The 24,165-nt window shown below is 34.8% G+C and overlaps 1 protein-coding gene across 1 annotated transcript; it reads right to left on the bottom strand.

Annotated features, from left to right (window-relative positions):
* Positions 1–1,063: 1,063 nt before the first annotated feature.
* On the bottom strand, positions 1,064–17,388 carry LOC134228398 (uncharacterized). The gene is made up of 4 exons (XM_062710048.1): positions 16,493–17,388; positions 11,942–12,247; positions 3,648–4,154; positions 1,064–1,236 (listed from the first exon to the last, which is right to left on the bottom strand). Exons 1-4 carry the CDS (start codon positions 17,322–17,324, stop codon positions 1,121–1,123), a joined length of 1,761 nt encoding a protein of 586 aa, XP_062566032.1. The 5' UTR covers positions 17,325–17,388; the 3' UTR covers positions 1,064–1,120.
* Positions 17,389–24,165: the final 6,777 nt, after the last annotated feature.

The raw sequence follows: 24,165 nt of genomic DNA, 5'->3' as shown, positions 1-24,165 counted from the left end.
CTGAACTGTGCTGCCTTGTTATATTTCAGTATAAATCTTTCAATGCCTATTGCCATCGGAACCAATGTTGATATGGTTTGAATTAAATTAACCTGATGATGATATCACACGTTTCAGTTTTTCTGTTCCAACAGTTTATCAGGTTTTTTATGAACTTTAATATCCTATATTGGCATTACCCTACCCCCCAAAACTGGTCTAGTGGTTTATCAGGTCTTTTATGAACTTTAATGTCCTATTGTGGCACTACCCTACCCCTTAGAACCAAGATTTAAAGAAATTAGAATTAACACACACTATCATAGGAAGCGTTCTCACAAGTTTAATTTTTTTCTGGCATAGAGGGTCTTGTTATGATGATATTTTTTGTGACTTCTAATGACTTTTCCTTGATTATCTCCCATTGGAAGTAAGAATGGTCCTTCTATACACCCTATTACAGGCAACTGGGACTGCTAATGCAACTGTGACAACAGATAGCAAAGTTGTTTTTCACTATGAGAACTAATTTATATGTAATCATATATTTTTGACTATTTATTGTATTATCATTTGGTGTTTTCCAGTTTTGATCTTTCCTTAAACATTTTCTTCTGTTTAATACAAAACCATGATTTCTTATAAAAAAAAATAAAGAACAGAATAAAATTAAATTTCAATACAAGTTCAAGAACAAAAATGAAATTGTCAAATTAAGCTTACAGATATAAAACTGGGTGTGTCTTTGAAATTTCTAAATTTTAACCTAAGCGAAAGACAAATTGTAACAACTTGGTTAATTTTTGGCCCATACCATGGTACTTAAGGAGTAAAACATAGCAAATTTTTAAAGAGGAACAACAGATACAGAGACGGATGAATAGCCACAGGACAACGGATGATCTATAAAGCTCACTTGAGTTTGCAGCTCAGGTAAGCTATCAATATCAAAGACAAGAATTATTATCCATATTTTGCCCACAGTCATCAACAAAAATAAAACCCAGTTCATTTTGTAAAGACTGTAACCAATCTCATAACCTAAAAGGTCAGAAGTCTTTTTTTCTGTAAAATATGGCAGTACTTTTACATTCTCATGGTAGGTTGGATTTTTGTTCATTCCTTTTATAATTTACATTATTTAAGACAGAATACTTACATCTTTAGATTTTTTCTCTGTGTGTGTGACAACAAGAAACAGTGGTGCCTTTTTGCCTCCAAATGTCTTGATCGAGGTTATCCAAAACTTCAAGTAGTCTAAAAGAAACAAAGGTATAAAGGAACAAATAAAGCGTAATGATAAAACTATAATTCTTTAATGAGACTGTTACAAGCCCTACTGGGTAGTACTAAGAGCAAAGGGAAAGAAAAGTAGCACTTTGATTTAAATTTTTGCAAAGCAGTAAATAGAATGTATACGTTTACTAGGTGTATAATCTGCACGTGTGCCATGTTATATCGAAATCAGACCAAAACTGTAAGAGAAGTAGCATTTTGAAAATATTTCACAGATTGAAATTTCTATTTTTATTAGTCATTGCAACACTGATCATTAAAATCAGAATCCCATATTAAGAATTATGTATATTAGTGCAGTCTGCTTGTATGCCAAGTTATACTGTAATCAGCCAAAAACTCAGGGTGGAGTAGTGTTTCGATTTTTTTTTTACAGACGGACGACTTAGTAGACAGACATACAGACAGACAGACGGACAGATGACGGATACCTTACTTTTGCATAATACATTTCGGTCTCTGATCAGTAAAGCTAAAAAATACATACAGGTGTGTCTGATAAGAGTAAGCTCTACAGCCTTTTACTTACAACCATGGGAAAAAAATGTTGTATCAGAACTTCATCATTTTTTACACTACTTTAACAGAATTAAATGAAATACCGGTAATAATTATATCCTTAATATAAAGTTATTCAAAAAAGAAATAAATATGAACTGCAATTTTTTTTTTACATAATACTTCCTTTAGTATCTACAACCTTTTTTCTATGATATCTGAATTGAAGAAAAAAATATATCATAATATATTGTACTTTTGTACGGTAACCAGTGTATTTGGAGAAGTTTAGCCAGGTTCAATGGTCACACCAACAGATTCATTATTCCTGGTTACTGATCACCAATTCATGTGTCAAGTTCAAAGAAACGAACCGATACCTGCCACAAATGATTGTATTAAACACATACATTTATAGGCTTTTGCTTGGGATAAAACTCAGGGCCTCTGGCAAGCCAGTCCAGTGATCTTCCAATTGAGCTTAAGGATTAACCTACTAGCCCTGCATCTGTAATTAACACTACCACATGAAAACATACATGTATGAGATAGATTTTATATATAATTACTGTAGTAATTAATGATTTTTGGTGTAGCGTGTTATTTACTGCTGATCACTATAAGTTGAAAATAACTGAAATTTTGACCTATAAATTCTATGGGACTATTTTTTCAATATCTTTTGTTAGAGCTTAGAAGAGTTTTAAATGAAGAGTTTTAAATGAAGCTAGGGATTTTTTGGAAATTGTCATAGTAAAGTACTGAGAGGGCCTAAAGTTGGTAAAGAGTTCTATGGGAAAATAATTAAAGGTTTTTTCCCTATAACTGCTTCGATAAATCCCCATGTTTGATCATGTACTTGTTGAACGAATATGCTTGCAACCAATACAAATAATCTACGTTTGTAGAGCATTTGTTCAGAAACTGAAAGTACATACAAAATAAAACTGAAATGTGATTTATTTTGTTCCAGGGGAAAATTCATTTTCCATGTGGGCAACCAGTAGTTTGTTTTACAAAAGAACTCTACTAAGACCTAAAAAATTTTGTAAAATTAAGTATTCTCAGACTGATAAAAATTGGCTATGTTAAAAATATTTTACTTCATTCCTTTTTAAAAGATGAAAGACATTTTTTAATATATTCAAAGTTACAAACAGAATTAATCTTCATTGTAACTTCTTTTTTAAATATCAAATGGCCCACAGCAAATTTTATCTGCTTTTGTAAGTGCGCGAGTGGTTATCCACAACTCCAGTTGACCGGTTTCGACCAAATAAATTTACTTGTGCATTCTTATAATATGTTGGTGATCTGTCTGTTCTATTTAAGTTTATTACTTTTGATCCAAACCCTATTGAATACCACGTAGTATCCACTCGTAAGAATCTTTCGCAATTTTAACTTCAAGGTTTTGGTCTCCAGCTTTAATTTTGTTTTGTAAATAGTCTTTATAGTAAGCAAAATATCAACATTTTAATAAAATTAATTTAATTGCTGGACAACTTTGAAGTGACCTTGAGACCATGCTGTTTGAACTATGGAATTTCCCCATGATTTTAATCTACAACATTAGTTCTTGACAAGAGATTTTTAAGCAACCAGTACTTTTGTTTTATTTTTTCTAATTATCTCCCTTTGTCTAAGGGTCACGACCCAGCGCTTTTTTTTATACATGGAAGCTTTTACGCCAAGGATATGTGGTAACAAATTTGACAAAAATTGACTAAGGGGACCTTGAGTTATGGTTTATTGTAAAAAGTTTATGCACACTTAACAATGCATGCCGCACACCGAACGAATGGCAATAGTAATAGCACTTTGAGCCTTTGACTCATAAGAGCTAAAAATCTATCATTTTACAAGTGTCTTACCTTTGTAAGTCCACACGGAGAAGATTGATCCTTCTTGATTGTCTTTCTCTTGATCCACCACATCCTCAAACTTCTTAGTCATGTCCAACACAAGGATAAAGAAGGCCTTTGGTGTTACGTAAATTTGGTGACAGGCATAATACGCTAACTGACCAGCAAAATCCAGCATGCTAACAGTTGGTAACTTCTCTTTTTCAGCCAAGATTTTCTGAAAAATTTCCTCTTTCACCATAGCTGTAGCTTCCTGTGAGATAAGACTGGCCATTACCTCTACTGTGTTCTCTTCTTCTGTGTCCTCCGTTGATGAACTAGGCATTTCCACACTCTCTTCTTCCTTTTCTTCTCGGCTATATAAAACGACTTCAGTGCTTTTATCAGTACTTCCTACTTCCAAATTTTCTCTTTCATTTGCATCAGAGCTGGCAACGGCACTACTGCTTGGGTCTGGTTTCAAATCTGCAGCATTTATCCTGATAAATGACTTTAATGGTGAGTCATCATCGGCCACTGAAAAACAGGAATGCTATTATTTAGTTCTGTTTTCATTTAGCACATCATAGATTAATTATTTAGGCAAAAAAATTTTTAACTTGGTTCTCAGTCCTGTTTTCTTAAGAATATAAAATGCATGAGGGACATTTTTTTTTTCTTTTTATCTTATGAAAAACAGATGCGGGATTTTTTTTATAAAGATATAATTTCAACACTAAATTTTTAGTCCAGTGTTTTAGCATCAAGTGTAGATATCAAAAAAATCTATTTCCTGCTTCTTTCTCTTTTCTATTGTATCTTCTACATCTACTTCCTGACAATTCATATAATGAAACGATGTTATCCTAAAAACGAGATGTGTTAAACTTACTGAACCCAACAGTGATGCTGGTCAATTGCTTACGTAACACAACTAATATAAGTGTTTCAGCACTATAAATAGTGCTTAATATGATTTTATTAAACTTTGTCAAATCCCTTAGTCTTTGGTTTACCACACTATATGAAATCTGGGAATCTTGCTGACGTCCGAGTTCTGAGGTTGAGGGAGCCATCTTTGATCACGTTATTGATCAAGTTCTAGCCTGGAAAACCTTCAGAAACCCCACTTCGTACCGTGAAAGTAGATTCCTCATGAATCTGCACTTTAACCTTATAACTTATCTTAATCTTGATGCTTTATCCTGTGTACTTGATGGCCATATTTGCGTTTTTAACTAGGCCAAAAATTTGAATCATCTTGATGTTTGTGTAACGTTTGACTGATTTCTAAAATGCAGTCAAAATGCAGTCAGGAATTCTTCGGGGTTTTTGGGGGGTAATTACGAGCGCATGAGAGAAAATTTATCTTATTATTTGAGGATAAAAATGGGTAATGCGAATTATTGAATAAAATGCGGATGAGCCTGAGAACCAAGTTATTATTTTTTTGGCCTTATCTCTTTTTTCATGTTGGAGGATTGAGAACAAACAGTCCATTGACTTTAACTTAAATCAACATATATGTGTTCATTATATAAATAATACATTTTTGAAATCCCCTTTTAAAGAATCGAGGGTATATTGCTTTGCTGCTGTCTGTCAGTTGGTCGGTCTGTCAATCAGTCTGCCTATTGGTCAACTAAGTTTCCTTCGATTTCTTCACAACCATTGCACTTACTGAAATGAAATGTTGGTATACAGATTAATCATATCAATATCTAGGTCAAGTTTCTTTTGACAGAGTTATGCCCCTTAGAATAAGAATTCGCGAATGAACGGTCAATCAAGAGTTTTAAAAAATATTTCAGCACTATAAAAATAAAAGCGAGTATCTTAAAGCTGCTTAGACCGATTCTAATCACGAAAAAATATATTCCTTTTTCTTCTTGAAAAATAATTGTCCATAAATTGTTTTAACTTTTGTCAAATCATGTCCCCAAAGTCTTTCTTTCAAAAGATTTGAAAATTCAAAAGTTAAAAGAATAATTTTTGTTAGGTCACAAACAAAAAATAATCGGAGTAAATCCTTTGTTGTTATCGCGTGAAATCACCTTCGAAAAATTAAATTTATCGATTATATGTCATGAAGAACAAACTCAAGCATTTTTTTCACAACAAAGCACTTATACCTGTACACAGACAATATGTTTGCCTTAAAGTTTGTAACTTAACTTCTGTTTTAAAAAATCTTTGATATTAGATATAACAGATAAAATTTTTTTTCAAAGGTGACTTCACAACAGATCTTAACTTCCCGTCAGGAACTTCTGATTGTCAATAAGGTTTTTGATCTATGTTTTCCATGTAGGGATTGTTGTAATAAACTACTAAATCAATCTTATTATTTACTTTTATATATTATCTACGTAATGACGTATTTTTATTGTTTAAGATAATATGTGCCTGTTTTGGATTAAGCAGCTTTAATTTCGTGTGTGGTGCTTTTCGCAAAATAACGCAATAATTAATTCATTGTGTATATTTAGGAATCTACAGTATTTATTATGTGATGATAATTAACTCCACGTGTATATTTAGGAATCTACAGTATTTATTATATGATGATAATTAATTCCACGTGTATATTTAGGAATCTACAGTATTTATTATATGATGATAATTAATTCCACGTGTATATTTAGGAATCTACAGTATTTATTATATGATGATAATTAATTCCACGTGTATACTTAGGAATCTACCTTATTTATTATATGATGATAATTAATTCCACATATAGTGAATCATTTAATAAAACAATTATTACTGTTTTTTCGGTCAATACAATGATTTAGCCATCTTCAAAGTACAATATTCACCTTGCCCTCCGGGCTCGGTGAATATTGTACTCCTCAGATGGCTTAATCATTGTATTGACCTCAAAACACAGCAATAATTGTATAATATTATATGATTATAATTAATTCCACGTGTATATTTAGGAATGTACAGTATTTATTATATGATGATAATTAATTCCACGTGTATATTTAGGAATCTACAGTATTTATTATATGATGATAATTAATTCCACGCGTATATTTAGGAATCTACAGTATTTATTATATGATGATTGAATATTTTCCAGCTCCCTGGTTGGCTGCTCTAGACTGATTCAGAACATAAGAGGATCTAGGACATAGGACATGAATGCCCCGTCCAGGCTTCATTACTAAGGCAACATACATGTAAAATGTGTATTCAGCGTATAAATTTTGATGAAGATATCTTGAATAGTTTCTTTAATTTAAAACTGGGTTTCATAAAAAAACTCAAACAAGAGGCCCAGGGGCCACATTGCTCACCTGAGCAAATGGCTAGGAAAAAGCACAAATCAGGGGGGGGGGCTTGAATTTTAACCCCCAGGGGGTCATAATTTAAAGCTAGAACTGTCCAATAGGGACAAATACCCCCCCTGGGTTTTTCAGAGAAGGTGCCAATTCAAAAATACTTTATGGATCTAGAGGTGTTCACAATTTACTTACAAATATTTGCAGTGAAATATAATTGCTCATCATGTTTCTTAATGAATGAAACGAAGGTGCAACCAAATGAAACATCAATACTAATACATTGTAATTCCATTGTAACATTTTTTTTTATTTTTTCATTTTATTTTTTCATTTATTTCTGCGTTAAAAAAATAAATTGCAACTAGTGCTAATTGTAACGGGGACCGTTACAAATGTTCCCCAAACACTCCCCAACTCCCTTTTGGTGCCATATTCCCTGTAAGCTTCATTAAATAATAAAACACTATGTATTTGAGACTTAAACAACGTTTACCCAGAAGTGTACGAGGTTCATTCAAATTTTAGCATTACATGCGTTCACATGTGAATGCGTGTGCGTAATGACCATATCATCTTGTCTACACAATCTATATATTATAATATACTAAATATTAAAGACTTGGTATTTAATCCAAAAGTATTAAAAAATACGCTCATTCAAGTGTATTTTTGATTTTACTCATTTCACGTGCATGCATGAGCATGTGGTGACCATACCTTCTTGTAGAAGTCCATTACATCTATCTTTGTTCTAAATAACATCCTGTTTGGTTGAAAACCAAGGGAGTTTAGCTGTTTAAAGTTTCAGCCAATCAGATTGCAGTGCACGTACACGCAGGTGTATGGATGTGCATGGTGACCATACCTTCTTGTAGAAGTCCTTTATATCTATCTATGTTGCAAATCCCATTATGTTTGGTTAAAAACAAAGGGAGCTATAGCTATTTAAAGTTTCAGCCAATCAGATTGCACCGCACGTGCATGCACGTGTTTTCATGATACCTTGCTATATATCGTGTTGTAGGATATCTTTATGCATGGCTATGTTCAAAATTTCAAAAGATTTCATCAAAAAACAAGAGAGAAATTGAGACTTTAGTTTCAGCCAATCAGAGCAAAGCGCACGTGTATGCCCGTGAGATCTTGCTATTTTGACCATGTCATCTTGTCTATGCTATTAATATATCCTTATATTATGCGTTTCAAAGCATTTCATTCAAAATTGAAAAAGTTACTGTTATATTCATTATATTGGTCATTTCACGTGTTTCACGTGCGCGCTCTTTCAAGCACGTGCGCGCAAAATGACCTTCGTTCTGCAAATCTTCATAACATGTCTATTGATCCTAAAAACATTTCACCTTAGTCGGATGTGTAGTTTACGAGATCATTCGCGGACAAAAAAGTGCCCAGGAAGAAGAAAAATAATAATAACTAGATATGAAATTCGTTGCGATCAACGAGAGGTCTTCCGTCCGATTCCGGAAAGAAAACGTAAAACGAAGCTGAAAATATATATATATATATATAAAAAAAAAAAAAAAAAAAAAAAACCCACACATTTGCACACAAGGAGGATTGAACGCAAGTCGCCAGCATGAAATTCCAACGCTCAAAATATTACGGAATAGTGACCTCTACTCTTAATCTTCTTGTATATACGTGATTCACGAAACAGTGCTTCTCTCTTAAAATTTTCAAAGGCGGACCACTATTCAAAATTTAGCGCCAAACGCCACGAGTTAATCTTCGCACCTTTTCTTTGGAATGTTCTATTAAATACGTGTGATAGCTTCAATGAAATTAAGAAAAAAAAACGTTCTTATATCCAACGTTTGGAAGTTTAGAAATTATATTTACATTTAACACATTTGATAAATTCCATATTGTATATATGCATGTAACACAAAAGCGATGAAACGGTTATAAATTTTTAATTTTTTTTTTCAATTTCACGTTACACCGAAAAACATGGCTCGCCATACATTTACGACAGTCAAGGAATCAGATATCATTTATGCTCAATAACTTGAATCAGGTCTTTTAGACAAGAATGCAAAAATAAAGTCCAAGAAGCGATCTTTAAAAAAAATCGTTTTCTTATTTCTGTTTTATTATTAGTTTAATATGACACTATTGTGCATAGAAAAAAACAGCGGTTGAGATTGATATGTGATATTGATATTGACATAATTGATATTCTTTTTTGAAAAAGTATTATTTATAGGTATGATTTAAGATCTGTTTTTCCGTGGTGCAAAACAAAAGATATTTCATTTACACATTTAGTCTTTTCTTTTTCTACCTTGAGAACCAGCCAAAACCAATTATAGAAGACGTTAGTTTGACACAGAACTGCAACGTAACTACGACGTGACAATCCAAGTATTCCTTTACATTCCATGTACACTTATGTTACTTTTGTTCAAGCAAACGCACGGCTGACTCCATAAACCACTATTGCGAAATGTCGGCGTTGACTGAGACAGCCGCCATTTTGGACCCGCTTCAGATTTTTGAATGCTAATATCTAGATTTAAGATTTATCAACATTCAAACAAATTAAATAGTAAGCATAATAAGGAGGATTTCTATTAAGATACCAAAAATAAATGAAAAATACTGAAAAACAAAAAAGTTAGAAAATACGATATTTTTAAATTTGCATCTCGTAACGACCGGAAGTACTGACGACGCACGAAAAGGTAATTCTGCAAACCAGAAAGTCACAAGCTATCGTCTCCAATAAGTCTCCAGTTCATATCCTCAGCCATTTTCGATAAAAGTGCGCGACAAAATTGCATTTTAAAATCAGGAAATTGTCCATAACTTGGCACCAGAAGCGAATTTTCCAAATTTTTCTTCGGATGTAACAACTTCATATAATGACACATATTTTGTGAAAGTTTCATGAGAAACCGCTGAATAGTTTTCGAGAAATCGCGTGCACAAACTTTTTGTCAAAAAAAAGAATAATAATAAGAAACAGTACAATCACTATAAGGTCTTCCGTGAAGACGGAAGACCTTAATAAGAATAATAAGAAACAGTAGAATCACTATGAGGTCTTCCGTGAAGACGGAATACCTTAATAAGAATAATAATAATAAGAAACAGTAGAATCACTATAAGGTCTTCCGTGAAGACGGAAGACCTTAATAAGAAACAGAGTAAAAACAATATGTTCCCCAACTTCGTTTGGGGAACATAATTATGTGTTATGTCACTCTGCAAACTGATTGTTAAAAAAAAAAACATTATACAAAATCAAATTAATCTTGATATATCAATTTGAAATGCATTTTGAAAATAAAGAACTGGTCATCTATTAATGAAGTGCTTTGACAGACAATAAATTACAATTAAGAGAATAAGAGAAGAGAGATCTTTAATTCTTGTGCCTTATTCCCTGGAGATAAGATAACACACACACTTGATAAGAGATATGCCTTAACAACTTCCAACACCAAACTCATTAATTTATCTTTAACTGGATGCATGTCCAGTCATTATTCCCACGTGACAAATGAAATTACATTATCTTCTGTGCAATGTAAAACCTGTTTTTAACACTTGATGATGTTTCTTTTTTTAAGTTTTTATGAGTAGTTTTAAGCTGTAGTATTTTTGAACAGATAATCTACATTCTATATCTCAAACCTTATACATGAGCCCAAAATGAACAAGTCAATTAAAATAAAAAATAAATCCTGTAAAATGCAAAAAAATTAACAAAAACAGTTGAAAATTCCAGGTGCACACCCTCATATGGTGATTAATAAGTGTACAAATATTCAGATTAATCCTTGCAATAGTTTCTGAGAAACGGTCCGGAAAAAACCACAAAATAAAAATGATTTTTCCTATATATTCCTATGTAAAACTTCGATCAGCCATTTTGGCCCCACCCTACCCCTGGGGGTCATGATTTGAATAAACTTGAATCTACACTACCTGAGGATGATTCCACATGACTTTCATCTTTCCTGGCCCAGTGGTTCTTGAGAAGAAGATTTTTAAAGATTTTTCCTATATATTCCTATGTAAAACTTTGATCGGCCATTTTGGCCCCACCTACCCCTAGGGGTCATGATTTGAACAAACTTGAATCTACACTACCTGAGGATGATTCCTTATGACTTTCATCTTTCCTGGCCCAGTGGTTCTTTAGAAGAAGTTTTTTCAAGATTTTCCTATATATTCCTATGTAAAACTTTGATCGGCCATTTTGGCCCCACCCTACCCTACTAGCCATATGGGGGTCATGATTTGAACAAACTTGAATCTACACTACCTGAGGATGATTCCACATGACTTTCATCTATCCTGGCCCAGTGGCTCTTGAAAAGAAGATTTTTAAAGATTTTTGCCATACATTCCTATGTTAACCTTTCATTGGCCATTTTGGCCCCACCCTACCCCCGGGGGTCATGATTTGAATAAACTTGAATTTACACTACCTGAGGATGATGCCACATGACTTTCATTTTTCCTGCCACAGTGGTTCTTGAGAAGAAGATTTTTAAAGATTTTTCCTATATATTCCTATGTAAAACTTTGATCGGCCATTTTGGCCCCACCCTACCCCTGGGGGTCATGATTTAAACAAACTTGAATCTACACTACCTGAGGATGATTCCACATGACTTTCATCTTTCCTGGCCCAGTGGTTCTTGAGAAGAAGATTTTTTTTTAAATGCCATTAATTTTTCTCTAATTCATAATTATCTCCCCTTGGAAAAGGGCGCGGCCCGTCATTTGAACAAACCTGAATCCCCTTTACCCAAGGATACTTTGTAGCAAGTTTGGTTGAAATTGGCCCAGCGGTTTTTGAGAAGAAGATGAAAATGTGAAAAGTTTACAACAACGACAACGACAACAATGATGACAAAGACAACGACCGACAACGGACAAATTTTGATCAGAAAAGCTCACTTGAGCCTTTGGCTCAGGTGAGCTAAAAAGTATTTCTATTTGAAAAGTGTCTATTTAATTTGTCCTTTAAATATGTCTCTGAATTTTTTCTACCCTCTAAAACTCCATCTCTAACAATGAAGAAATGTTGATGGACTTCCAATCCCCTGGTAGACTGTGTAACTTCACTGACATCTTGACGTTTTCCTCTTAATCTCTTCAGCAGTGTTGTTATTCCCCTGGACGACTTTGTAGCTTTGCTGACATTTTGACTTTGCCCTCTTAATCTCTTTAGTAGTGTTGTTTTTCCAGCCTCAGCACATCCAACAAGTATTCCTCTGGCGTGGAAAACAGTTGTCTTCTCCTTCCTCAGAAACTTCTTCAACTCATCCACTTTATTTATATCATCACTGCTTGGATCTATAACAAAAACAGTCTTGTTCTCAGCATAGACATGAAAACACATGCATGAAGCACTAGAATTTGAATTTTTTTCTAATGCACTTTACAGGTGTTCCAGGAAAAAAATAAGTTACTCTAGATCTGTTATTTTTATATCTTATCTTTCTAAATCAGTCTCAGAATATTATCTGGTATTATTGCTTTGGTCGATTGAAATTTGTCACAAGTGACATTATGTCAATGTTTAATAATTAATATTAGCTGATTGTACAGGTATCGGTAAGAGTTATCTTTATTTGGGGATTAGGAGTTATCGTTTATTTCATTTAGTACGCACTATTTGTTACTGAGTTGTACTTGTAGCTATTTTTATCAATGTACACTGTATACTCGTCTAACCCGTTTGAGTAGTTTGGTCAGTTAATTATACTGGGTGTTGGCTAGTGTTTGTCAGATGAGGTCTGGATGCCGGGAGTTATACTTTACCCATGCTGAGTGATCTTGGGTGTGCCTTTTATATTACCCATGCTGTGTGAACTTAGTGTGTATTGTTTCCCCTGCTGTGTGATCTTGGGATTCAGGGATGTTTTGTAGCAGTGTTGAGAGCAAGACCTGGGGGTCAACAGTATGATTTTTATGTATAAAATGCCACAGCTCAGTAAGTTTTTACACTTTGTAATATTTTTGTTGATCGCTTTAAAGAGCAATTTTCTTTGGAAAACTGTTAGCAATATAGCGAGCATGTATATATTTAAAATGCTCTAATTCATTTACTTGTTAAACGGCAAAAATATCTTCTTCTGTAATTTGTTTGTAAAATCTAGTATATTGAACAGATGTGTGTTTTGAATATTTTATTAGAAAACCCTATGAAAATTGTAGGTGACCAAAATTGTATATTAAGCTTCTGTTCTGGACGGGAGGATTGGTGTATGTGGTGAGGCTAATTTTAGGATATGGTGGACTGGAAGGGACAATATGGTGGACCATACATTGTGACGTGGTGTGAAGTGTGAATCTGTCCAGTGATGACCATGATTGAACTTTTCGCCGTTTTCATGTTTATTGTACATATGTAGATAAATTTGTTGTTTATTATTTTGAATCTTGTTATTTCTTGGTGAACAGGAGGTCTTCCAAAATATTATTTGTTTTGGGTTGTTAATGCGAATTTAAAGAACCCATCACAACTTGAGGTCAGTTGTGACAAAATTAAACATTTTTTGTCAAAAAAAAATTAATTCCTCTGTTTAAAGTTTACAAACATAGATAATTAGATTCTACTTTTGTAGCAGAAAAATAGTTATGTCTTTTACTCATGAAACAAGAGGTCCATGGGCGACATGAGTCACCTGAGTAACTTTGGAGATGCCTTTTTTCAACCAGAATCCCCCCCCTTGTAATACGGTTTGTTCCCATCTCGCCTTAACTGTTAAATTTAGAATTCTCATTTCGCCTTAGTAAGCTCTCAGGTGAATTGAGGTGATGAAGATTTAATATATTTAGCATAAAGTATTTTTGGCATTATATGTATTATTTCATTCACTGTACATGCTGTACTCATTCATTGTACTGAACTGTTAAATTCAATCTAAAAAAATTTATTATTTAAATTTTTATATCTACCCAGTTATAATATTTACAAATACTAAAATTCCCATTTCGCCTTAGTACTTCTTAACATTTTCTTACCTATATTTAACAATTAAGGCTAAATGGGAACACACCTGTAATACATATTGAGGCTATATCCTCCCCCTCCCCGGGGTCATGATTTTAAAAATTTAGAATCAACACTACCCAGAATGCTTCCATATAAAGCTTTACTGGCTCAGTGGTTCTTGGAAAGAAAATTTCTAAATTTTTTCTATATATTTCAATGTTAACATGGTTAAACGTGGATTACCTATTGTGTCAATGTGGCACCACCCGCCCTACCCCGGGGGTCATGATTTTGCCAATTAGAATCAACACTACCCCCATGATGCTTCAACACAAGTTTCAGCTTTCATGGCCTGTTGATTCTTGAGAAAATGATTTTTAGAGAATTTTTCCTATGCATTTCTATGTAAAACTAGGATCCCCTACCGTGACCCCGCTCTTAGTATCCCCAGAGGTCATAATTTTAATCGTTTTGAATTTTCATTTCCCAAGGATACTAAGTTTCATTTTTTCTTTGCCATTGGTTCTTGAGAAGAAGATTTCTAAAGATTTTCCCTACATATTTCAATGTAAAACTGGGATTCCCTATTGTGGTTCCGCCCTACCCCCGGGGGTCATGGTTTTAACAATTAGAATCTACACTACCCCAGGGTGCTTCTACATAAGTGTCAGGTTTTCTGCCGAGTGGTTCTTGAGAAGATTTTTAAAGATGTTTCCTATATATTTATATATAAAACTTATATTGAAATCACACCAAAACTGTAGGAGGAGTTGCATTTTGAAACAATTTTACAGAAATTTCTATATATAGTAACCATGGCAACATCGTTCATTGAAATTAAAAACCGATATAGAGAATCATGTACCTTAGTGTAGTCTTCTTGAGTGCCTAGTTATATTGAAATCAGACCAAAACTGTAGGAGGAGTAGCATTTTGAAACAATTTTACAGAAATTTCTATTTTTAGTAACCATGGCAACACCTTTTATCGAAATCAAAAAACAAATATAAAGAATTGTGTATCTTTGTGTAGTCTACTTGTATGCCAAGTTATACAACGTTCACCTTTTATCGAAATCAAAAAACGATATACAGAAATGTGTATCTTTTAGTTATCTACGTGTGTTAAGTTATATTGAAATCAGACCAAAACTGTATGAGGAGTAGCATTTTAATGAATTTCACAGAAATTTCTATTTTTAGTTTCCACGGCAACACCTTTTATCGAAATCAAAAACCGATATACAGAATTACGTATCTTGGTGTAGTCTACTTGTGTGCCAAGTTATATTGAAATCAGTCCAAAACTGTAGGAGGAGTAGCATTTTGAAAAATTGTTTACAGACAGACGGACAGACAGACAGCTAGACAGACGGACGGACGCTGGACACATTACTATCGCATAAGCTCTTCTATTCTCTGACCAGTAGAGCTAAAAACTAACTGCGTCATCTTATCAACCTTAAGAAGTTTTAACAAGAGGCCCAGGGGCCACATCACATCACATTTGCTTGTTTTCTTTCATTTTTGTTCCTGAGAATTATTCACTTTTTAACATAATGCATTGTGTAAATACAGAACAAAAAGGGTTTTTTCACTAAAACAGTACTTAAAAGAAAAAGATCAAATAGCATGATAAAGTGAGACACTTTGTGACACCTCCTTCCCATCAAAACTTACCCCCCCCCAAAAAAAAACAAAATTGTGTGTGTGTGAGGAAGGGAGAGGGTGAGGGAGTGTGTGTGTGAGGGTGTGTGTGTGTGTGGTGAAGTTGGGGGTGGGAGGGGGGGTTACACTGATATGACTCTATAATTCTGGCATTGGTTTCATTTTAACCATAAAATCTCCATGTAATATACATGTAAAATGTCAACTCAGTACACAGTGTAGATTTCCCCCACACCTGCTACAGAAATACACAACATTCCTAGACAGACATGATCAATGGTGGTTATATCTCACTGTCAGTACTGTACAAAATGTTTGTAGTCACTGTGATTGAACTTTGTTTGAACACATTGAATGACGTATTCAAAGTATATATCATCTAATAATAAGAATGATAAGAAAACTAGGACATTACCCCCCCCCCCCCCCCAACACTCATGAACCCCAATTCTACAATTATTTTTCCATTTCCTGACATTTGTAGTGATCTATAAATTTAACCTAGCATTTAGCACCATTTAGCAGAGGAATATGAAATATCATGTTAACCCAAATAGAAGACAGTATCAATGAGAAATATTTTACCATGTTTACAAATCATTAGACATTCTTTACAATATCGGTAATTGTTTGTCAAAGTCTGACAACAAAGTTAACAACTAAGTACACATCAAAATAACCCTAATTAAATCTAATCTGAAAATCAAATCCTTATTAATTTGACAACTTATCTATTAATATCCTACCTTAAAAACTTTTCTTGTTACATAACACAAGTTAGAATTCAATTAACCATGTAATGTATTTACACTTAAAGCTATCAGTAGGATTATTCATTAGCGTCCTGTAATTACACATAAAACAATGAATATACTATATTATACACACTAAACATTGTAAACAAACATATAATAATACTTCAGTATAACTTACCAGTCAGATTATCCCCTCCATAGATAAGTCTGTAGATGTTCACTGTGTTGTGGCGGTATGATCCTACCCAGACAGAGCGGGTGATGTCATCATAACTCAGGCTGCATGGTCTGTATATCCCGTGTTGTACTGTATCTATCTCTGTCAGGTACTGACCATCTTTATCAATGATCTGTACTGTGTTGGTGTAAACATCACACAGCAGGATGTGTGACAGCGCGTCAGTACAGATTCCACACGGCTGTAGTCCTGATCCTGATAGAGGACGTGTGTAGGAGAAGCGATGTCTCCCTCTTCTGTCTGTCACCACTACAGCACCGCAGTAATAGTCAGACGCAATAACATCTCCATTGCTGTTCTCTGTGATGTAGAGAGGATCTCTATACAGATCCTGACCTGTGTTGTGGTGCTGTATGGTCTGTATGTGTTCTCCTGTGTTAGTGTAACGGTTTACCTGGCCTGTCCATGTATCAGTATTATACATCCCGACCAGCAGGTCTCCAGTGGAGGGGGAGCTGAAGACACAGTTTGGTCTCCATGGTGACGTGTATGGTATCACTGTGGTCTTTACTTTATCTTTAGATCGTTTTATGATGTTAAAATCACTGTCTATGTAAATCACAGCACTATCCCGTGTCACAGTATGTACTCCAGCACCATTATATTTAGCAAAACCTGTCACTTTATCTAGTGTGTCTCCTGTCGTGTTAGTTAAGATGAGATTGCCTTTATTATCACTGATCCAGACCCGGTCTGTTGACACGTGGGTAATGTGTTTACACCCACTAACACCAGACACGGTGACAGATTTCTGTAACACCAGTCTATACATCACTGACACCTGACGTCGTTTTCCTGTGACTTTGTAATGCTGTGTTGGTTTCAGTCAGAGAGATCTCTCTGTAAATTACAACATTGTTCTAGAATTATCTACATCAGGAACACATCTCTGTTTATAAATAACAAATGTACTCATTGTAAAATGTTTTGGTTGTAAATATTATACTGTGTTAAACAATTAAATAGAATTAACAGATAAACATAAATACCTGGACACTGGCTTCTCAATGCTTTGTCTCTATTCATAGCAGCCTCCAAGTGTTCTCAATAAAACCTGTCTAACAAAGCAATATTTATAAATTAAAACACATATAAATTGTGCCATACTGGAAAACAGTTCAGATTCTTATAGATGTTAACATGAAATCATTTAAAACCTGACATTCAATAACATTGTATTTACAATTCAGTCTATAAACTTTATAATTTACAGAAGAAAATTCATGATAAAATCTGCATTCTTACCATCACTAATTCATAGTTATTACAATAAAATGTTAGATAGAAAAGTTCTACAGTAACTATAAGACTCTATAGAAGGGTATGATTACTGTGTACTTTAACACAGTTATAACAAGAGGCCCATGGGCCACACCGCTCACCTGAGCACACTGGCTAAGATGGATTGATTGTATACTGTTTAACGTCCCTCTCCAGAATATTTCACTGATATGGAGACGTCACCATTGCCGGTGAAGGCTGCAAATTTTGGCTTAGCTCTGCACTCTGGGCAATTGAGCAGGGAGGGATCGTTATCGTGCCACACCTGCTGTGACACGGGGCCTCGGTTTATACGGTCTCATCCGAAGGACCGCCCCATTTATTCGCCTTTTACGATAAGCAAGGGGTACTGAGGACCTATTATAACCCGGATTCCCATGGGACTCACTGGCTAAGAAATAAAAGTTTTTTTTTTTTTTTCTGGCTAAGAAATTAAAGCAGAAATCACTTCAGTATTGAGTAGTTAAGATGGGAGGGGGGGGGGGTATCGGGGGGGGGGGGATTCTGAAATTTTAAACTACTAACTACCCGATGATGCTTCCATACAACAAATGCCATTACTGTTTTTGAGCAGATGTTTTTTCCCTATTTATTCATTTGACCCCCTCCCTCCCATTGTAAATTATTGTAAATTGTACTTATAATTTTCCAATTGTGGCCCACCCTACCTACCCCCTACTTCACATACATGACTTAGTTATTAGGCATTAGTTAAACCTGTCAAAATGGTGAGTTCTTCCTCTTCTTTAGCTTTACATACTTCAACAGCACATACTGGGAGACCTGTCAAAATAAACATAGTACAATGAGTAAATATTTCTGTATAGCTTCAATGTCTTGAAAACTAATGTGATTGTATGGTATATTTTTGATTGTTCATGGAAATGTAGACCTGAATTTTGTCAAGTCTTTAAAATACCAACCCCTTATATTTAACAAGAGGCCCATGGACCACATCACTCACCTGAGACCTATGGCTAGGAATTAAATAAAAGAAGAAATCACTTCACTATTGAGTAGTTTAGACCGGGAGATGTTAAATTTTAAACTACCAACTACCCGATGATGCTTCCAAACAACAAATGCCATTACTGTTTTTGAGCAGATGATTTTTCCCTATTTATTCATTTGACCTCCCCCCCCTCCCATTGTGGCCCAGCCCTAACCATGGTAGCCCTCATTTGAACCAGTATGACTTTGTACTACCTGAGGATGCCTCCATATTTATATGATTAAACATTGCTTTTCTGTTCTTGGGAAAAAATTCCTTGATATTCATAGATTTCCAATAGTGGCCCACCCTACCTACCCCCTACTTCACATTCATGACTTGAACAAACTTGAATCAACACTACGTAAGGATGCTTACATAAAGATATGACCAATCATGGCTTTATAGTTCTTAAAAAGAAGTTTTCAAAAATTTGATTCTCCAATGTATTCATTCCGATGTAAAACTTTAATCGTCAATTGTGGCATAGCCCAACCCCTGGGGGTCATGATTTGAACAAATTTGAATCTACACTACCTGAGGATGCGTCAACATAAGTTTCATCTTTTCTGGCCCAATGGTTTTGGAGAAGAAGATTTTTAAAAGATGCAATTAATTTTTCGCTAATTCATAATTATCTCCCCTTGGAAGAGAGCCTGGCCTTTCATTTGAACAAATTTGAATCCCCTTTATCCAAGGATACTGTGTGCCAAGTTTGGTTGAAATTGGCTCAGTGGTTCTTGAGAAGAAGTCGAAAATGTGAAAAGTTTACAGACAGACAGACGCAGGACAACATGTGATCAGAAAAGCTCTCTTAGGCCTTTGGCTCAGGTGAGCTAAACAAACTAAATTTAGGCATTAGTCAAACCTGTTAAAATGGTGATTTCTTCCTCTTCTTTAGCTTTACATAGTTAAACAGCACATCCTGGGAGACCTGTCAAAATTAACACAGTACAACGAGTAAATATTTCTGTATAGCTTCAATGTCTTAAAACACTAATGTTATTGTATGTTATATTTTAGATTATTCATGGAAATGTAGACCTGAGTTTTGTCAGGTCTTTAAAATACCAACCCCTTATATTAAACAAGAGGCCCATGGGCCACATCGCTCACCTGAGCACTATAGCTAGGGGGAAAAAAAGCAGAAATCACTCAGTATTGAGTAGTTTAGACAGGGGAATGTGAAATTTTAAACTTCCACCTACCCGATGATGCTTCCATACAACAAATGCCATTACTGTTTTTGAGCAGATGATTTTTCCCTATTTATTCATTTGACTCCTCCCCCCATTGTGGCCCAGCCCTATCCGTGGTAGTCCTCATTTGAACCAGTATGACTTTTTTAAAATTTCTAACACTTTTTCTTCGATATCTTTTTACATACAAATATTTCGTTAAGACATATAGAACAAAAGAAGTGTAAAATTACTTGATCTTTCAAACGGTATCTCGAAAAAAGGGCTGGCCCCTATAATTAAGGACCGAGAAGGGCCCAACGTTTTCCCTTTATATCTCAAAAAGTAAGGAGAATTTGTGATATGTCAAAGAAGCAAAGTTGTTCAAAATGCTAAGCTTAATCTACCTGGATCGTCAAAATTCATCCGGCGACGTCACTTCCGGTCAAACCGGAAGTAGTACGAAAATGCAAATTTTTGCCGTTCTTGACATATTTTTGGGTAGCACATGTCACTGGAAGCATAAAAACTTAATTTTCCGTCCGTCCACATCACTTCCGGTCAAACCGGAAGTAGCCAAAATAGCTTATTTTCTAAGGTTTTGACGCGAAATTTAATTTTAAAGTCAATGGAGACAACTTAGCTCATTGCTTTCTTTTGTTGACGTCACTTCCGGTCAAAACAGGACGGAAGACCTACTCGTTGCTTTGCAACGAGCTTTGCTCTAGTTATTCTTATTTTCTTCCTGGGAAAATTTTGTCCGCGAGTGATCTTGTAAACTACACATCAGACTAAGGTGAAATGTTTTTAGGGTCAGTAGACATGTTATGTAGATTTGCGGAACAAAGGTCATTTTGCGCGCACGTGCTTGCAAGAGCGCTCACGTGCAACATGATAAATGACCGATTACATTGATATAGATGTAACTTTTTAAATTTTTGATGAAATGCTTTAGAACTCATAATAGAAGGATACATTAGAAGTATAGACAATATGACATGGTCAAAATAGCAAGATCTCACGCGCATGCACGTGCGCTGCACTCTGATTGGCTGAAACAAAAATCTCAATATCTTTTTTGTCTTTTGACGAAATGCTTTGAAATTTTGATTATAGCCATGCATTACGATATCCTACAATATGATATATAGCAATTATCATGAAAACACGTGCATGTACGTGCGCTGCAATCTGATTGGCTGAAACTTTGAATAGCTATAACTCATTTGGATTTCAACCAAAGAGGATGGGATTTGAAACATAGATAGATATTATGAACTACTACAAGAAGGTATGGTCACCATGCACATGGATACACGTGCATGTACGTGCGCTGCAATCTGATTGGCTGAAACTTTAAACAGCTATAACTCATTTGGATTTCAACCAAAGAGGATGGGATTTGAAACATAGATAGATATTATGCACTACTACAAGAAGGTATGGTCACCATGCACATGGATACACGTGCATGTACGTGCGCTGCAATCTGATTGGCTGAAACTTTAAACAGCTATAACTCCCTTGGTTTCCAACCAAACAGGATGGGATTTGGAACATTGATAGATATAATGGACTACTACAAGAAAGGTATGATCACCATGCACATGCGCACGTGCGTGTATGTGCGCTGCAGTCTAATTGGCTGAAACTTTTAACAGGTATAACGCCCTTGGTTTTCAACCATATGGGGTGGGATTTAGAACATAGATAGATGTAATGATCTTCTACAAGAAGGTATGGTCACCGTGCTCATGTATGCACGTGCGTGCACGTGAAATGAACAAAATCAAAAATACACTTGAATGAGCGTATTTTTATTACTTTTGGATTAAATACTTTAATTTTTTGTTTATTAAAATATATGGATTGTGTAGACAAAATGATATGGTCATTACGCACAGGCATTCGCATGCGCACGCTTGCAATGCTAAAATTTAAATGAACTTCGTACACTTCCAGGTAAATGTTAAAGTCTCAAAAACATAGAGTTTGTCTTATTTAATGAAGCTTACAGGTAATATGGCACAAAAAAAGAGAGTTGGGGAGCGTTTGGCGAACATCTGTAACGTCCGCGTTACAATTAGCACTAGTTCATTTGTTTAATTTATATAGAATTAATGAACATGTATATATTTTCTCTATATAATCAATAGAGGCCATAAAAATTCACAATTTTGGTAGAGGCATTCTTGCGCATTATAACTACACGTATTTTTATTTTTATATAAATTTATTTAAAACCCAGGAGCAGGGACGAAAATTTTCTAAGAATTTATGTATTTTCACAATGTAATCAATAGAGCCCAGCCTAACACCAAACCCCTGACCCTGGGGCCATAACATTCACAATTTTTGAAGAGGCATTCAATTGCTCATCATAAATATGCACTTAGTTTGTTTAATAAACAAGAGCAGAGAAAAAAGTTTTTCAAACAATATCTACATTTTCATTATAAAATCAAAAGTCCGACCCTTACACTAGAACCGTTAACCCAGGGGCCATTAAATTCACAATTTTGGAAGAGGCATTTTTGCTCGTTATAATTGCTCATTATAATTATTTACTTAGTTAGTTTGTTTAATACTCAAGAGCCGCTCTGCGAAAAGGAAAAGACGTACGCTCAAATTGGTCCCCTGCTCTAGACTTTCGGGTGTAATTACTCCAACAAAATTGCATACGTAAAGTGAAAAAAGATAGAAGTACACCCTCAGTGAACCCTCAGATATCCGGATGCTTCAGTATCCGGACGATTTTTCATCGGAACGAAATTTTTAAATGTTATTTTGTCTTGTTTAACTGGTGATTCAGATATCCGGATGCTTCACATATCCGGACAAATTGACTGGGAACCAAAGCGTCCGGATAAATGAGGGTCCACTGTAAATCGTACTACTGTGAAGCCTTTAAAGTGTAAAAAAAAACCCAGAAATTTTGTTTTTGTCAAATGAATTACCATCTGTTGGGTGTTAGAAAAGATAGGGGGTTGGAGTTGAGCAACATAAATGCAATATTATAATATTTATATGATATACTAGCATATTAGTTTAACATATATGGATTACGTTGTGTGACATGTGGTCTCCCCTATGATTTTACTAATCCATGTAAAGTTATAGTTTCTATTTGATACAGTGCCTAACCTTGATCTCCTTACTAGTAGCGACTCAGAGTAAATGACATCCAGTCTCTGCATTCGCAGATCTCAAACAAGCAGGGGGAGAAGGAAGATCTTGCCCTCTACCACCCCTACCTCCTCATTTCGCTCGGACTTTTCACCGATCCTTTAATATAATGGAAAAATCATTTGTTAATAAATCATTCTATGTGTCCTTTGTCTTCCTTATGAGGTCATGTCTCAAGAGGCGATCTCATCATTTTAACACTATTTAGCAAACCCCTGATTTTATTTATCTTACAAAAAAGATGTACACCCATATCAAATTCATAAACCAATCAAAACTACATTAAAAAAAGAAATAAAACTTTAAAAAGTGCATCTAGTGTGATTAACTTTTGGATCGATACATATACTGTATTTGAAGACAAGCAAGTTGACATCCTATAAAATTCCAATTACATACATTTAGAAAATCCGGAGAAATTGTACACTTTTTTCCTCGTCAAAAAATTAGGGTAGCAACGTTTTTTTGGAGTGGATTTGAAAAACAATTCTACGCATACCATGATTTTAAATTATTGCCTACTTAAAACTTTCAGTGACATCGTAATAACGTACAACATAAGATTCATATACTACAATTTAAGCTATGAAATCCCTATTGATGTACATATAAGACCCTGCGTGTTAATTTTTATAATCCATAATCTTTATGCGAATACCAGAGGTAACAAAAAGTTTATTTGACCAGGGGTCACTTTATATTGTAAATCATCATGGGGACCAGACAGGCACGTCGCAACAGGTGGAGGGGGGCTGCCCAGCCCCCACTTTTTTCCCAACAGTACCTTTACTATTGAAAATGTCCATTGAAAGAAAGGTTGGTTCCCCCCCACTTCTTCCCACAGTATAATGATATGATGGAAAATACAGTATTGTATGCAAAAAAAATTGAAGTGAAAGGAGGAAGTTGGCCTTGAATTACCTATCTTTTTTTGCTTGTCAACCTTTTCAGGTAATTAAAAAAATGTCTAGTAGCCC

This window comes from Saccostrea cucullata, unplaced genomic scaffold, assembly GCF_032062105.1.
Source record: "Saccostrea cucullata isolate Sc308-1 unplaced genomic scaffold, CSIRO_AGI_Scuc_v1 ctg5189, whole genome shotgun sequence".
Classification (NCBI taxonomy): Eukaryota; Metazoa; Mollusca; class Bivalvia; order Ostreida; family Ostreidae; genus Saccostrea; species Saccostrea cuccullata.
This window is presented reverse-complemented; position numbering and strand designations above follow the sequence as displayed.

What these genes read in the sequence shown, in the direction of transcription:
- LOC134228398 (XM_062710048.1), bottom strand. Translation starts at nt 17,324, where the DNA reads ATGTATAGACTGGTGTTACAGAAATCTGTCACCGTGTCTGGTGTTAGT. An exon ending in TAGAGATGGAGTTTTAGAGG is followed by an intron (nt 4,155 to 11,941) that starts GTAGAAAAAATT and finishes CCTGTTTTTCAG; the next exon opens with TGGCCGATGATGACTCACCA. An exon ending in CTCCGTGTGGACTTACAAAG is followed by an intron (nt 1,237 to 3,647) that starts GTAAGACACTTG and finishes TGTTTCTTTTAG; the next exon opens with ACTACTTGAAGTTTTGGATA.